The sequence below is a fragment of the Empidonax traillii genome, unplaced genomic scaffold (assembly GCF_003031625.1).
Source record: "Empidonax traillii isolate 1590-97213 ecotype Southwest subspecies unplaced genomic scaffold, ASM303162v1 scaffold101:size1699134, whole genome shotgun sequence".
NCBI lineage: Eukaryota > Metazoa > Chordata > Aves > Passeriformes > Tyrannidae > Empidonax > Empidonax traillii.
The window spans coordinates 1099175-1115350 of record NW_020955294.1 but is presented as its reverse complement, the minus strand read 5'-3'; the positions used below and the strand labels follow the sequence as shown (position 1 = coordinate 1115350).

Here is a 16176-nt window from a genome sequence, read left to right as displayed (position 1 = left end):
CCTTCCTTGATATTTTGTTCCCCTCAGCCACCATAACTCTTCGTCAGAAGCTGCTGCATTTCTGCTTTGATCATATGGAACGTACCATACAGCCTGGGGGAACACAGTGCTGCTTAATCCAGATGAAATAGCTACAAACCCTCTTAGAAGTGGGGTTTAAAAAGGGATACCAGTGAAATCAGATCCCTCTAGCTGGACAGCAGTCTGATAGCAGAACAAGGGCTGTTGTGGTATTTGGCAGCCAGACAGTCTTTATTGTTATTAGATGAAACAAAGCTTGTGATCTTTAGTCCTTGACCTTCACTGCAGCAGCACACTCTTAATCAGACCTTAATTTAACACCTAACATGGTCACAGAAAGGACTGGCCATGGGCTGCTGGTTTAATTACATATAGCTGATATCATCCAAACCAATTTAACCTCACTGCTGTGTGCTGGGCACTGGGTGGGAATCGCCCTTCAGACACAGCACAAACAGCTTCCAACAGAAACAAACAGTGCAAAAGTTTGGTGCATTCACCTCAAAAAGAATTAACTACTCTTTTGGATACTTTTCAGATGATGTTATAACCTTTCCAGGAAGAGCTGGAGTCGGCACGATCTGCTAAATTTGTTTGCCCTTTACGCTTTCACTCTGGCATTTTAGGTATTTCTAATATTTAAAAATTAAGCATCTTGCTGATGGGATTCCACATTCATGGGATCTGTTGCTGTGTGGAAGCATCTGACAACCAAACTGTGTAACTGGTAAAAATGTATGTGTTTCACGATAAGATTTTCACATTGTGCTGCTGCTTTGTGCTCAGTTCTTCACAAACTGACACAATATTTATTTTTTGACATTTAAATCTGAACAGTCATATTTTTGCATGTTTTGACACAAAATTCGGTCTCTTTCTGAATTAGTCTGGAAATCTGAAAACATCCGAGGTCTTCTTTTAGAAACAGGATTGTTTTGATTAATCAGGTTTCACTCTGATTTTTTTTTCACCAAAACCACCATAAGCAAGCCAAGTGCACAACAAACATTGCACAAAATCTGCAATTTTTTAAAGAAATCCCAAATTTTCCATGAAATCCCAGTTAAATCCCAAAAGACTGTTGTGAATGTCATAGGTTTCCTTGAAAGATGGCTACCTCTAGCAGAGCACTTATGGAAAAATACTAATTGATGTAAAATATTAACAAGCACCAAGAGCTTGGTCTCAGGGACCTGGAAAGCACTGCCAGTGTTTGTCACTGGCTTGCTGACACCTCGGTCACGTTGCTTCTGCAGTTGAGCTCTGATGGCTCTGAACGAAGTGGTGCAAAAAATGAGCATTTTGTGTGGTCTGTCCTACCCTTCTGCAAGAGATCATGTGCCCCATGGCAGGGATGGCAGAGCAGGGCTGGTGCCAGCCCTTTGTCCATCCTTATTCCCATATTGCCTGCGTTGCTGATGGAGGTGGGTCTGCTCTGAGACACTGGGCAGTGGCAGGCAGGCACTGGATACACCCCTTGTATAAGCCCTGTGCACATGGAAAGGTGAATTTGGGTCACCTGCCACACTCAGTAGGAAGCTTCTTGCTTCCACTCTGCAGGTGACTTCCCAAAATGTAAGAATCAAGCCCAAAGATTTTGGGTTGCAATGAATTTATGAGCAAAATGAACCCAAAAACCTCCAAGGGAAGTTCTGAATAAAATCTATATTTTCTGCTGTTGCAGAGGAAAGCCAGACCTTGCCCATGTCAACGCTTTGTGCTTTAAAAGGCCAGACCCCTGAACATCTTCTCTGCTCCTTCCAGCCCAGGGGGTGATTGACTGTGAGTTTCAGGGGAGCTGGTGAGTACGTGTTGGTTCCCATCGTTCCAGCGCTGGAAGGGGAGAAGCCCGTTGTGTGTTTAGCTCTCAGTTGGGGTTTGCAGATGATGACTGCTGTGTAGTCATGTTCTGGGTCACCCTGCACAAACTTTCCATTGTAGACCCCTTACACTGACTGAGCTTTGACTGAGACAAAAGAAAGCCTTGTAGAGTCAGAGCCGTGGTGGGGCGAGGTTTAATCTCTAGCTGACGCTGTACTTACACAAAATCAATATGAACAGCAGGTTGTCACTGGAACCACAAAGAGAATCTCTATGACAGGCTTATGCTTTTCTAAAAAAACTATTTCGGTTTATCTTGTGCAGTTCTTTTGTATAGGTAATTCTTTCACTTGCAGGGTCTGCTGAAATGTTCCCAGGCCTGGCTGGAGGATCAGTGTTGCTTTAAAACCCGAATAAACAGTTACACGCCTTGGTAGCTTCAGCTCCAGTAGCCAGAACAAATGACATTTTGCATGAGTTCTTCCCAATGAATTGCTCTGCGACCACTGTAGACTTTTGAGTTTTTGACTCGTGGTAGTAGGATACTGCTCAGGCTCTTCCTGAAGAGCTCTGAAATGCCCTTCTTTCAGTACCCGACCGTTCCCAAAGCCAGTGCAGTTAACTCAGAGCCCCGTGCGGCTTCACAAAACTCCGGCGAGTCACGTTTTGACTCGGGGTTCGGACTGTTTTTTGGTGACTGAACGTTTTGACACGGCTCTCCGTGCCCTCACGCGAGGGCAGTGGCTGTGCTGATGTGCAGGAATGTGGATGGCTCTGCACAAACGTCAGGGTCTCCCATTAAGACGTTTCTTTCACCTCGGCAGGAGCACCCGCGTCGCTGCGGGTGCTGTTACGGAGATGCCCCGTAGGCAGGAGCGAGAGCACAATCGCTCTGATGTGTTCCAGCAGCAGGGTGTTAATGTGCCATTGCTTCTCGGGGTTTCAGCGCCGGGGCATCACTGCTTTGGATCACAATAACACGCGCGAGGGCACTTCTCTCTGAGCGAGCAGCTCTGTTGTGCACTGGGATAGCGGGATACACTGGGCAGCTTCTCCCACTCCACCTGAACGCAGGACACGCTCTCAAAGGCTTCTGAGTCCTGCAGAGCCCTTTCCACGTGTGTAGCTTCACACCCCGGGGACTGTGGGAATCAGTGACACGCTCTCATTGCTCCTGGGTAGCTCTGGGGGAAGCTGGGGCAGGGCTCCATTTCCAAGGGGCCCCCTCTTCCCCAGTGCTGAATGTCCATTTCCAGCCCCAGCGGGCAGTGTGTGTGTCACACGAGTGCCCTCGTGTATGGGCAGTGTTCTGTGAGTGCACTCACATAACGTGTTTTGAGTGAAGTTCTCTATTTGTTGGCGTTTGTCTGCACCATCTAAGGAGTATCTGCTCTACAAAGGCACTCAGCACCTAAAAGAGCAATTATATTTTTCAGAAAGTCTTAGAAGTTCTCTTTATGAGCAGGCATTTGTTTTGCCGAGGATTGAACTCTTGCAAAGAAAGCAAAGCTTGTGCTTTCTTGATAGAGACAAACAACACACTTTGTTCATAGTCTTCCTGATATTTTTGTGATTCTTATCATGCTTAGTGCTCTTCTTAAGTCTGGATACCCCAAAGCTGGATGATCAGAGAATCTTAGTTTTTGTGAAATTCAAAATGAGCTTTTGTGATTATGGAGAAAACCGTGGAAATCAATGCACCTGGAGTGCTCAAAAAAGGAACCCAAAGTCATAAACCAAATTGATGCAATAGTGTGGCATAGTGACTAATTTAGTCACAAGGTCTCACCGAAAATTGCTGCTTATTAAGCAAAATAAAAATATTTTTAATCTTATTGCCTTAAGGATACTTAATCCAACAGCAAAATTGTTTTGTTTATCAGATTTATTTTGGTGTCACAAATATCACATTCTATACGAAAACATAAGAGAGTAAATTTCCATCAGGAGTGAATTCAATACAAAATTAAACATTAGCCTTAGTCAGAGGTACTTATATATCCATGTGGGTGGATGGGTGTGAGTTTGTATCTTCTTTTTTTAAATTAATATTGGTATTTTCATGCCTGATTCATGACTTTTGAATGCTTGAGCTCGCCAGCACTGAACATCTGCCATAATTGTGGGGACTAAGCTTCTTTGAAATTCTAACCTAAATTTAAAATTTCTGCCATTAAAAAAAATTAAAAAATAAAAAACCCCTAGACCAGACACGCCACTTTGCCAAATGCTGGGCTATAAATTACAGCCATTTCTTTTTATTATACTGTTATACACTAAAAAAATAAACCCCAAACACCTAAACCCACAAATCTAATTACACCAAATGTGCTCCTCATGCAAAGCCGAGCTCTGAGCTCAGCTCAGCTCCAGGTAGGCCCAATGGTTTAGCTGCAGACTAAACTTTTGGAAAAACAGAAGCTGAAATAGTAACACAACAGCAATGCTGTATTAGCCCTTTAGGGAAATACCTAAATAAGCAATAAAATTAATGAAATAGTATTTATAGCCTTTGTGTCGTAAGTGTATTATTTGTAAATAAAAGCAGAGCAGGTTTGCCTTGGTAAACTGGCACAGCTCTGACTCCAACTCTGCCCTTACCGAGGCCTTTTGATGCTTAAAGGGGGTTTATAGGAATGATTGGGGACAAAACTTGTAGCGGGGCCTGTTGTGCACATGCAACACAATGAGTGCTTTGCCCTCAGCAGGGAGAAGGGAATTTGACTTTCCCAGCACAAGAAGATGAAGCTGTGCATGGTTACATGCATTTTGCATTTCCCTGGTAAATGTCCCTACACTTTGAGAAGTTTAGCCCAGGAAGTGACATTAAAAAAAAAATAAATCAATAGTTATCGAATTTACACTCAGCGTGTGAATCCTGTTACGGGAGGCTTTGTAGAGATGGTCATCTCAGTGCATCTGCCTGTTTTGCTTCAGAGCACGAGGCAGGAGTTGTGCCTTCTTTACTATCTGTATCTGGGGTTGGTTTGCAAGATAGAGTTAAAAAAAAGGTGGAGGTATCAGTTGTTCATTGCAAAGGGTGAACAATCGTAACTAATCAGGGCCCGGGCGCTGCTGCTAATGCCTGCAAACCTCCCTCCTCCCCACCAAACCATGTGGGGGTTTGAAATGTAAATACAATTTGTAATTGAGAGCAGCATTTTATTACTTGCTTTTAAGAGGCACAGGACGCCTGTAACCCTCAATATGAAATTTCCGCTGGCTGGAAATAAATTCAGCTCCGTGTTTTGCTTTTATTCCCGCGGCGACTCCCGCACGGGAAAGGTACCGGCTGGTCTGCAAGAGCTCAGTCTCTCACTCAGCACCGAGGGGAGAAGTGGCTGGGAGCTGTGGTTTTGCAGCCACACTGCTGCCTTCCTCACATTGCACACTGGAGGCAAAGGCAAACACGCTGCAGAATAAATCCTTGCAGATGCTGAGAGCTGCTGAGCTACCACAGCCCGGGCTGGGGGCAATGGCAACTGCAGGCACGCAGCCCTTCCCTGCATCCCGCTTTCCTTTTCAGTGCTGGGCTGCCTAAAAGCAGCTTTTGCTGCTGGTTGAAGTTGTTTCCACCTCAGCCTTGCAGTAGCACCCAGGAATTGAGGAGAAGGGCTCGGGGTCCGTAGGGTTGGGTGCTGCACAACTGTGGAACAAGCAACAGCTCCTGACACAGTGAGAGGCAAATGGGTCTGTAAGGCAGGTGACAGGAAAAATATACAGAAAGAGAAGTGTGGGGCATTTTTCCTTCTTCTGTGATATGGGAGATGTCACCAGGATATGTGATTTATAGTTAGATCCTTTAGGGAACTGAATACTCAGGCTGTATTTCACTTAAATTAACCATAACAGGATTCCACTTCAAACTCTCAGCACTTCAGCTGGGTTTGGAATGTGAAGTTCTTATGTGGAGATGGAGGCTTTTAGAATGGCACCACCAAAGAAGTAACTCGTGGGTACCTTTATTAGCATGGAAATAATCCCCTCATATTTTCTGTCTCCCTTCTTTTCCTTTTCTGTCAGCTCTGGATCTGGGAAACAGCGTGAAAAGAGATCCCCATAAACAGCACAATAACCCTGCCCTGCAGCCCTGGCAGGACATTGGCAGGGAAAGAGGAATAGGAAGTTATTCCCATTTTGGCTGGAAGGGCTGGTGACCTCCACCTGAGCAGAAGTCAGCAATGTCCAGAAAATTAAAGACCAGTGAAGAGGCAGGGATTTAAAGGAAGATAGAGAAAACCCTCTGGATTTTAAGGTAAACCATTACACCAGCTCGTGTTCTGGGTTTAACCCATCAAATATTTCTTCACTGAGGAATCAGGAAAGTATTACCTGTGAGAGCAGAAGGGAAGGCAGCCATGCCAGGGCCTGCCACTTCAGAGAATACAAACTCTTTCTGCTACTTCAAGGCTTCTTGGCTGAATTAATGTGTAGGACATAATAACAGCCATGCTGAGAGTGAAATATTCCCTCTCTCATTAGAAACCACTTCTGTTCTTGTTGAGCTGTATCCTCCCACCTTCATCTGCTCTGGGTTCTCTCCAACATTATTTACAATAATTGTACCCACCTTCGCTGTTGGATTTCTCAAAGGAATTGTGGCTAAGAGGGATAAAAGATGTCTACACACTCAGTGGCTTTTTCCTCAAACAAATCAGGAAGTCAAGCATGGTTTACAAGCAGAAAGAGCTACTTGAAGAGCTCTGGGGTGTACTTTTTTTAACCACTTAACGTTGCAGGACACCTTGACATGCTTATCTTATACACGAGGAACTAAAATTGTACATTCTGTCAAGTAGATAAGTGAGTTGATTAAAAAACCCCTCAATATCCAAGAGCTCCTACTGCATAACACATTCCTTGACCTGAAGGCTGGAGTAAGGTAATGTAGGAGTAATCTACCCATAGTTCATCTTCAGGGAGTCCTTCCTTCCATGATCTTGCTAGTAAGAAGTGGACAAACTGTCCAGGACTAAGACACAAGTGTGGAGTGACTTGATTTGCTCAAGTTATTTTTCTGCATATTGAATATTTTAAAAGTATTGAATATTATTCTGTTCCCTTACACACACACACAAAAAACCCCCCCAAATCCAAAAAATGAAATACAGAATGACGTGCAGCTGGTGCCTCCTTGCACATTAACCCTTTGCCTGTCACGCTGACAAATACCAAACTGCAAATGACCTCTCACCGCTAACCCACATTTATCTACGTGGGTCTCTGCCCAAGTGCACAGCTACAGTGGCTAAATGAGAGAGGAGGGCTTGGTCGTGGTTTGACACTTTGTGCTTTAGGGAGTCTCTGTGTGGCCAAGATGTTGGATTCACGGCCCAGAGGTCTTGCACATGTTTTTAAACCAAAAAGTTCAAGTTAAAGATATTCCTTCACAGACAAGGAAGACTAGCTCCTCAAGGATTGATTCAGCCCACCTGAGATGCAATTATTACAATTCATTATTATTTTTCGAACCTTGTGTCTTCTAAAACGTGACTTTTAGGGTGTGGACTCATGCTTTTGGGATCCTTGTGTGGAGTGTATTGGAATATGACAATATCTCTGAATGTGGCATTTGCATTTCCTCCTGTTTTGAGTGACTGTAGTGTGTATTTTCAAACTACCATGGGATTCTGTGCTGCATTTCTGAGTACACTGGGGTTGGCTCACATGCATACATAACTAATGTCTGTGTTTTGAAGTGCCAGGAATGTGAAATGGGTTAGCAAGGTAACTGAGTGGAGCAGCAGGTCGAGACATGTCACAACAGAGTAATTCATCCAACAGAATGAGCATAGCTTGGGGGGTCCTAAGTTAAAAGAACTTGATTAGTCTCAGCTCAGAGTAAGGATTAGCACAGACTGGCAAAGCCAGGAGCAAAGACATTCAGACATGGTTTAGGGTGATGGTTCTGTAAGGTTCTACTGACAGTCACCAAAATATTTAGGAAGTAAGGCCCAAGTGAGTCAGGCTGGGGATTCGAGTTGCTGAAGCATCGCTGTGAATGTGCCTGTTTATTTTCAGAGGGTTGGCCATGAGGTGCTCACTTGTCTCACAGCTGCCCCCTCTCTGGTCCCCCCAATGTCTGAGGCTGGCAGGACGTGCTGTCACCCACTGTGACAGCTGAGCTTCCCTGGCAGGACAATCCTCCCTCCTGCACATTTCACCTGCAGCCCCTGGACTGCAGTGGAACCCCGGCTTGCAGCATTATGGACTGGCTGATCTTCACAGGTCCCTTCCAACCCAAACCATTCTGTGCCTCTCTAAATGCACCAAAGGGGCCAAATTCTGTCCTCAACCCCATGATGGCCAACCCCAGATAATCCCACTCATTCTAAGGGGTGACAGTGGATCTATGCTGTTGTTTGTGAGGTCAGAACATGGCACCTTTCATATGTGCTGTGCTCCTCTTCATAACTTTAGGCCCAGTTTAGGAGTGTGGGTTGTTTCTTGAGCACAACAGGAGAGTTTGTTACTCTGCCATGTGATGATTCTCCCATAATGATTTTTTAGAGGAGTGCCAAAGGATTGAATTGGGAACTTGTGATGTGTTCAAAGAGTTGTTAAATGCCTTTGTGGTTCTTGGATTTACAGCTACTGTGCTGGAGGAATATGGCCCTATTACCACGTTCTACATTCAGCATCTGCAAAGCAATGCCAAGCTACTATAGCCATAATTTACAAAGTGGCTGTTTCAGCTGGCATTTTTCACTGTGTTTAAATTCTTGAGTTGTCCCTCATTTGGCAGTCCTTTCTCTAGTGCTCTTATGGATGGTGTAGCCTCCGATCTGTGCTGTTCTCTGAGGTGATATTGCTGCCCATCTTCTGTTCCACTCTGTGTGTTATAACCTGCAATGGAGGGCAAGTTCCAAAATCTCAGTGTGATGTGGTCCAACCTCCTGTGAGATTCATCTGCAATTAAACCACAAATACCTGGCATGAATTCAGCCTCTGGGTCAATATTCAGATATTATTTTCTGTAAACAATAATGGCTTTTGTTATGCTGATTTTTTTCAGAGGAGCTAGAACCTTAGATAGGTACATTTTAGGCGAAACGTTCCAATTGCTTATCCTGAAATTTTAGGAAGCTTCATGCCATACATATTCTGAACTATTTCAGAAATTATGCATGTGTGTGGGTACAGACAGAAATTACAAATGCAGCAGATTAATTTAGGAAAGAAGATCTTATCCTGACAGAAAAATGCGTAGTAGACCCCATCAAAAGCTAAATAAAAGACAGATACATTCAGGCAAAATTTCTGACAGGGAGAATTTGTCAGGTGGTGGGCTGGTTCTTCCATTCTTTGAAAGTTTCTAGTGAATGTGGCCTGTCTTTCTGTGAGGATTCCTGGCCAAGATGTCAGCAGACATCTAAATCTCACCTGGTTTCCCAGAGCTTTCTCTTTAGCTTTCCTTTAGCCCCCCTCTGTTCCTGACTCCTGCTTTGCTCAGCCCCAACTCCTCAGCAGGGTTTCTTGCTGCCAGAAAGAACAGGCATTGCCAGCAGAAACTAATTACTTTCTCACCAAATCCTATCTTGCAGCACAGATGTTGTGATCTGTCCCACTGCTTCCAAGGCCTCCCAAATAGTTTATGTAGAGATACCATGTCTGGAATGGCCAACAGCCCAAGGAGGGAGCAGGGGATGTGCTAAACTGCACGTGTGATGAAGTGTGGAACAGTCAGGGCAAGTCCACTGACCACACTGGCTCTGAATTCTGTCACTGAGGATGCCGTGGCTTCAGCTGGCTTGGCCAACTACTATCAACATGAAATAATATTAATAACAACCACAACAATATTTAAAAATACTTTCTGGCTCAACCAGAAGACATGGGCTTGACACAGCAGCTGATATATGCAATAGTGTGGCCTGTGTTAGCCAGGAGAAGAGGCTAGAGATGCTTTGCTGGTAGTCTTGTCTGTAAAACTCTAGTGGATATCACAGGGGATTTCCTTAGGAACCAGCAGCTCAATTATTTTGGTTCCTATTGGGTGTCCTGTTTTGGTTCTGCTGGATGAAGGTCATGGCAGAGGTGGTGCATGGGGGTTCATGGCATCACCAGAACATTCCCTTTTCACTTACTGTTGTTTGAGGGTCATGTCTGCTTTTGCCACTGAGGATCTGGGCAGTATAAAGTAGCCAGGGAATAAAAAAATAAAGGATTAATGCAAAAGGTTGGCCCTTTGCTGCCTTGCATTCTAGCCTTGCCTAGGACAGGCTTCCCATCAGGCCTATAGATGCAATTTTGGGCTTTTGCTCCCTACCTGTGGAACAAGGCAGGAATAACAGAGTGTTTCAACCTCGTGGGTGTGTTGGGCAGACAGATTCAGCCTTGGTTTTGAAATACCCATATACTGTGGTAATTAGAACAATACAATAGCAAATAAAAACAGGAAGAAGAAAAGTACCTAACCCACAAAAGGATTTGGTTGATGTGCAGCAAATGAGATGTGGGACCACAGACTACGTGGTGAAGTTAAGAGAAATATTGAGCAGCTGCTTTGCTACACAGTTCTACAAAATGAAATGACATCCTGCAGGAAAAACAGCACAGGCTCCTTTACTACCCAGGAGGGCAGAGCTAAGGTTACAGGGACTGTAAGAGTGTTGTCATTTCCTTACTCCCAGGAGCTGCATTTTCCAACTTGATGGCTTTCCTAATGTAATTGCTTTTTATGCCGTGATTTCTTTAGAGCCTGATTCTTGCTGGAGTAAATCAGGAGGAACCCCAACAAAGCCAAGCAAGTGATCTCAGTGCCAGGATTACAGGGGCCACAGTGGAATCAGGCATGCTCAGTCCACAGCCTTCTTCCCCAAATCCTGCAACAAATGCCCCATGCTGGAATGGCAAGGAGGTATCAGATGAGAACACAAACCAATGACAAACAGTGCATTTTTCAGTAGCCACATCATATTATGTCATTGATGTCAGGTTGAGTTATATTGGTCTGCTTTTCATTATGTTGTGTTATGCCTTTTGACATAATGCAACACACTGTAAGTAACATAAAGTGACCTCCAAGTATAAAAGAGTACACAGTTTTTGTCAGATTAGATAGTGGCTATGAATTCTCAGAGAGGGAGGGGTAACTCAGAGCAGGGGGTTTGGAGTCAGTGTCCTGAACAACAAATGCACAGAACTTAATTAACAGCCCAGGCTGTTTCCAAAATGGTCTGTGTGCCTCTGCTCAACAGAGAGAGGAGATTCACAGTGGGATTTGCACTGCTGAATTTATTTAAAATTCTGCAGAGGTATCTATAAGAGCTCTCTCTTTTCTGTACCTGTACTGCAGGAGCTCCATATACAGTGAACATAAGACTCCCTTGCCTGAGATTTGCCTTGTTTTCAGGCTCCAAAATACAGTCCTGAGAGCAAGCTTAGCCAGTGGCCTTTCTGAGCAGCACTTTGTAACCTGTCCTCTGAATGGAATCAGCTGCTAAGGAAACAACTGTAGGGAGCAAAGAAAAGGGAACCATGGTGGCTCTGAAAAGAAGGGGAGCTCCTCATTAATTCAAGGTGACTAAGGAAAAGTGGGTTGTTCAAGGGAGGTTGTTAATTTTCTCTGGAGGGCTTGAAATCCACCTTAGCTTGGTAGTTCTGTCTGGTGGCTTTGCTGGAATTAGCTGGTGATCTTCTCCCTTTAGCCCTTGGTCTACGCTCCTGACCCACAGGCTGCACAACTGCCAGGATGTGCAGGAAGTGGAGTCCTTTGATATAAAAGCTGGAATAAAGCTCTCCTAAAGGGAATGGTTGCTACCTGTTGGCAGGGTATGGAAGATTTCAGTTCCCACACATGATTAACTGTCACGTCTTCAGACTGAAGGCACCCACTCAAAGGCAGGATGGAAAACTATGTGAGGGCAGGAGAAGTGTAAAGCTGTGGTGTGAAGTTGGTCTCAAAACTCAGTCTGCAACAGCCCCAACACTTACAGAGGTACTCTATTGTACATTTCCTATGTAACATATGTTGCATTCCCTATGTAGCATATTCAGCATCAATGCTTTCTTGTGGCCCCACTGAACTAGGAGAAGAGGCCACTTGCCATTTGGCACCCATCTGGCATCCCATCTCACCACAAGAATTGTCATCAAGTCCCATCGTCTGCCTTTTCAGATAGTGAGTGTTGTAGGGATCAGAAACATTTTCAAGATCAGTCTCAAAGATGGAAGTTGCAAAGGCACTTGAATGCATTTGGTGTGGGTTTCCTGAGCAGTGGAATCTCACTTAAAGTGGTGTTTTAGGATTAAAATTAGACATTTCTAACAGGAATAGAGTGTAATATTTTGTGTGAAAAGGGTGCCCAGGTGAGCAGTTAGAACAGCACAGGACATCAGAATCCAGTGTGTCACAGAAATTCATATCTGCTTAATTTCCAGGCATGCAACATTCCTTTAAGATGTGTGTGGGATGCTGTCCTTGTTCATTAGGCCATTAATATTAGGGGATGAGCAGTTCCTTCTCCTGAACACTGTGCAATAATCCAGCTCTGCTCTCCATCCTGCCCAGAGACCTGTGCAGTCAACACCCACAGTGCTCTGCAGGACTCCACAGAACTACCTTCCAGTATCATTTTGCAGCATCAGAGAGTCCAGAATCAAACAGGAAACATTCTTGTTAGGTTCATATAGAGAGCTGTTCCCCTGGACCTGAGCAACTCCCAAAGAAAGCTGCTCCCCTTGTTGGGACACCGGACTGTGCTTGTGGCCAGGCACACACAGAGACTCAGGGTCTCACTGAGATTTGCAGCCGGGCTGGATCTCAGGAGACTTCCTATTATTGTTTTCTTTACTAGTAAATCGTTATGTTGTCTCCTTCACAGCACAGAGAGTTCAAATAAACCCATCCCTGCGACAATCTGATTCTCTGAAGGAGTGTCCTGTTCTGTTGAGTCATGTGAGAGGAAAATACAAAGAAGTAGAAAGACAGATCAAAAAGGGGTAGCAGAAAGAGCCCTGGAGGCAGACTTAAGTTTGGTATTTAATATTTCAGGTAAAATATTCACTTAGCATCAATTATCTTGTTGGGTTCCTTTTTTTTTTTTTTTCCCCAAATGAAATTGCCTTCTGAATCAGCCAGCTCTCTAATTACCAGATTGAATGATTGAAATTTTTAGGGCAATTAAATTCAAGCCTTTCTTTTTTCAGTCCTTATGTTATTCCCCCCTTCTCTCCCTCCCTCCTCCAGTCTGGAGCCTTTCTATAATTTGGAGGCAGTTGCAGAAGCAAGCAGACCTTTAAAGCCAAGATGCATGTCTCCCTTAATTCCTCGGTGGATTTGTTTTATAGACTAGGCAGGGAGGGTTCTGGTCTCTCAGGACATGTGCATTACAAACACACAGCTTTGTGTGTGTTTTATGCTAACATGTCACTGGAAGGATTCATTTAACACAGAAATTCTGTGAAAAGACAAAGATCAATGTGGAAAATACACGTGCTATTGGAAAATGCCTGCAGATCAAACTAGAAAACTAATGAGTGAATTGATGGTAATAATGATGATTGACGATCTACTGGATAAGAAAAAACAAATCTCCCAGTGAAACAGTACGAAGGTCTGTTCACAGAGCTGTTAGGACAAACTCATGAAAAGATAAGTATTCTGCCAAGTAAGGACACAGAATTCCCAGGATGAAATCCTGGGCCCACTGGACTGGGTGACAAATTTGCTGCTCATTTGTGTGTCTCGTTGGGATCAGAGCACTGATCCTGCAGAACCTGTAACCATATTCTCATACCTAAGTACGTGAGCTCTTCCATGGATTCCTGTGGGACTATCCCATCCTTGAAGTTAAGGGGATGCTTAACAGCTTTGCTGAGTCAGGATCTGGCCCAGGGAACACGAGAAATCTTTATCACTTTGAGTTTTTCAGCTTTCCCAACCCAATCCAGTGTACAAACATGGGGCTGCTCCCCAGCAGGACCCAGGCATTTATTTTCCTGCTCTGTTACCCTGAGTATTGGTGTCATGTCACTGAAGTCAGAGCAATGAACACTAGGCTAACTTCCAGCAAGTATCCACAGCCATTTCACTAAAGCCAGATGAATTGTAGTCTGCTCATTTATTACTTAATTACCCCTGTAGGTGTTTGAGGTGCTTCACAACAGCTAAAGCAGTCCTTGCCCTGAAGAGGATGCAGTCAGATTGAAGATTAGAGATGACAGCACTGCAAGGGGCTGGACCTGCAGAAAGAGCAAGGTCCTTGTTCAACCAGAAACACAAATGCACGTCTGTCTCAAAGTTCAGTGGATTGGTTAAGCACTGCTGTGGCTCCAGCTTGGACTGACTGATGTAGAGAAGTATTTTGGATGCAGGTTCCTGAAAAACCTCCTGTTTCTGCTGTTTTCAATGCTCTGGTGTTCTTGCATATATACTCTCACAGGCACAGATTAGACCTTTGGGAAATGTGATTTCATGTCTGTGGAATTATGACATTTCATTCTGGTTAATGTTTTGGCCCATTGTGATAATGCCAGTGGGATGGAATGTTATCCATCAGTGTCCATGAGCGTTCCCTGGGACACACAGCCCTTGTGGTTCTTGTGCTGCTTTCTGTTTCCTCTTGCTCTCAAGGCCACATTCATTACTACACCTCTCTTTCTGCATGCTCTGAAGTCCATGACTCTCCACCAGTTTACAGTGTCTTGGGACGTGGCCCCTGCCCTTCAGGCATGTTTGACAGATCTAGGGAAAAGAGACCTGATCTGAGTAAATTTATTGCCCTCTGCCCCTTTTCCAGCCTTCCTTCTGGGTGCAGATGCACCTCTGCAGAACCTCAGTCATCTTTCTGGAGCTCTGAATGCCTGCACCAGACTCTGGAGCTGCCAGAGCAGCCTGGATTTACTGCTGGTTTCCTCTGCATTTTCTCAAGGACTGTGTTTCTCTCTCTGCTTTTTCAGGTTGCCACGTCCACTTAAAATCCTCCAGTGCATGCCCTGTGTTCATTATTTAGCAGCACATGGGAAAGCCCCCTCAGCTCCAGCTTGCTGTGAGTGCTGTACAATTGTAGCCCAACTGCCTGCTCCACTTATCTGCTGCATTATTTCTGTGAAAGCAAAAGCTGTGCGTGGAACAGATGCTTGGAATGGTATTGGGATCCAATTACTGCACTTTTCCAACCTTACATCTATTGTCTAAACTTGGAGCAGGCATATTTTTGTTCCTTGGTGACACTATATAAAGAGACAATTGGCATTGTGTTTGCTGGCTGACTGGTTGGCAGAGAAGGGGTGGCAGGAGCAGCAGCACCATGGTAGGTTTTATTCTTTCAACGTCTGTTTTTTTTTGCCTGTATTTCTTTCTGACTCTAAATTCAATCAGAGCAGGGATGATCACACTGGACTCCATGAAACCTCACCTTAGTATCACATCCAGAATGAAGATATACCCCGTAGAGTGAGCTGTGAGCTTCCAAAGACTTCTTTGATAATTTGTTTAACTAATAAGTGAGGCAGAGAACACAGATGCACTTGCTGAGGGGAAGAGCTCGTGGGTGTCCGTCCCAGCCTGACACACCAGGGCAGCAGTGCCTGGCACAGCTGCTGTGTCACTGCTAAGGTCTGCTGTGGTGGGATGGGGAGTGAGGAGAGGGATAGCTCTGGAATTGTCACTGCATTGCTCTTGGGATTGGAAGTCCTGCAGAAATTTCTGTGTCTTGCCTTTGCCCCTCTCACTGTTGGCTTTTAGCTCTGGGACTCCAACACCTCTGCACCAAAGGTGCATTGATGTGATTTCAAGGAGCCAAGAAGAACTCCTGCCTAAGGAACGGGGGGCAGATTGGTCAGATCTTTGTCTTCTGCAAATTTGGAGGAATGACTAAAACAATATTAAAAAAAAAAAAAAACAAACAAAAAGAAAAAGCTGGTGATTTTCTCTTTCCTTATTTTGCCCCTTTCTGCAGGTGCTTTTCAGGTTGTCTTAAAGCAATGCTGCCCAGTGGCTCCCTGGGGCTGTGGGATATTTGACTGTGGAGGACACCAGAGAGGGAGTTGTATATGAAAAGCTCTCTCAAAGCTCAGTTCAACCTGATCCCATTTAAGCAGGTGATGAATGTGATCCACGTGCTGTTCTGAGCAGGATAAAACCCCATTCAAAGTCATTTCGAAAATCCACGCACCAAACCGGGTTCCAGTTTCAGCCAGTGCAAGCCCAGGGGCAGTGGATTCACACTAATCCTGTTCTTCACCACTGCTTCAGAAGTGAGCAGTGCCTCGTGCTGATTGTGCCTCTTCAGCTGTGGATTTACAGGTTTCCCTTTAATCAGCCTCACTAAAGCCTAAGCCAGCCCTTTTGTGGGGTGGGGGGGCCAGTGCTGGGTCTCAGGTTTTCTT

The 16176-nt window shown here is 44.7% G+C and overlaps 1 protein-coding gene across 2 annotated transcripts in view; it reads left to right on the top strand.

Moving 5' to 3' along the window:
- MYL10 (myosin light chain 10) overlaps nt 1-16176 on the top strand; it is an 87256-nt gene that overhangs the window by 50336 nt on the left and 20744 nt on the right. The window contains exon 1 of one of the 2 annotated variants that reach the window (XM_027882099.1): nt 14920-15098. The exons of the other annotated variant lie outside the window; for it this stretch is intronic. Coding sequence (XP_027737900.1) covers nt 15096-15098 — 3 coding nt within the window. The 5' untranslated portion in view covers nt 14920-15095. Of the gene's footprint in view, nt 1-14919; nt 15099-16176 lie in introns of those variants that run through there. 2 annotated transcript variants of the gene reach the window in all.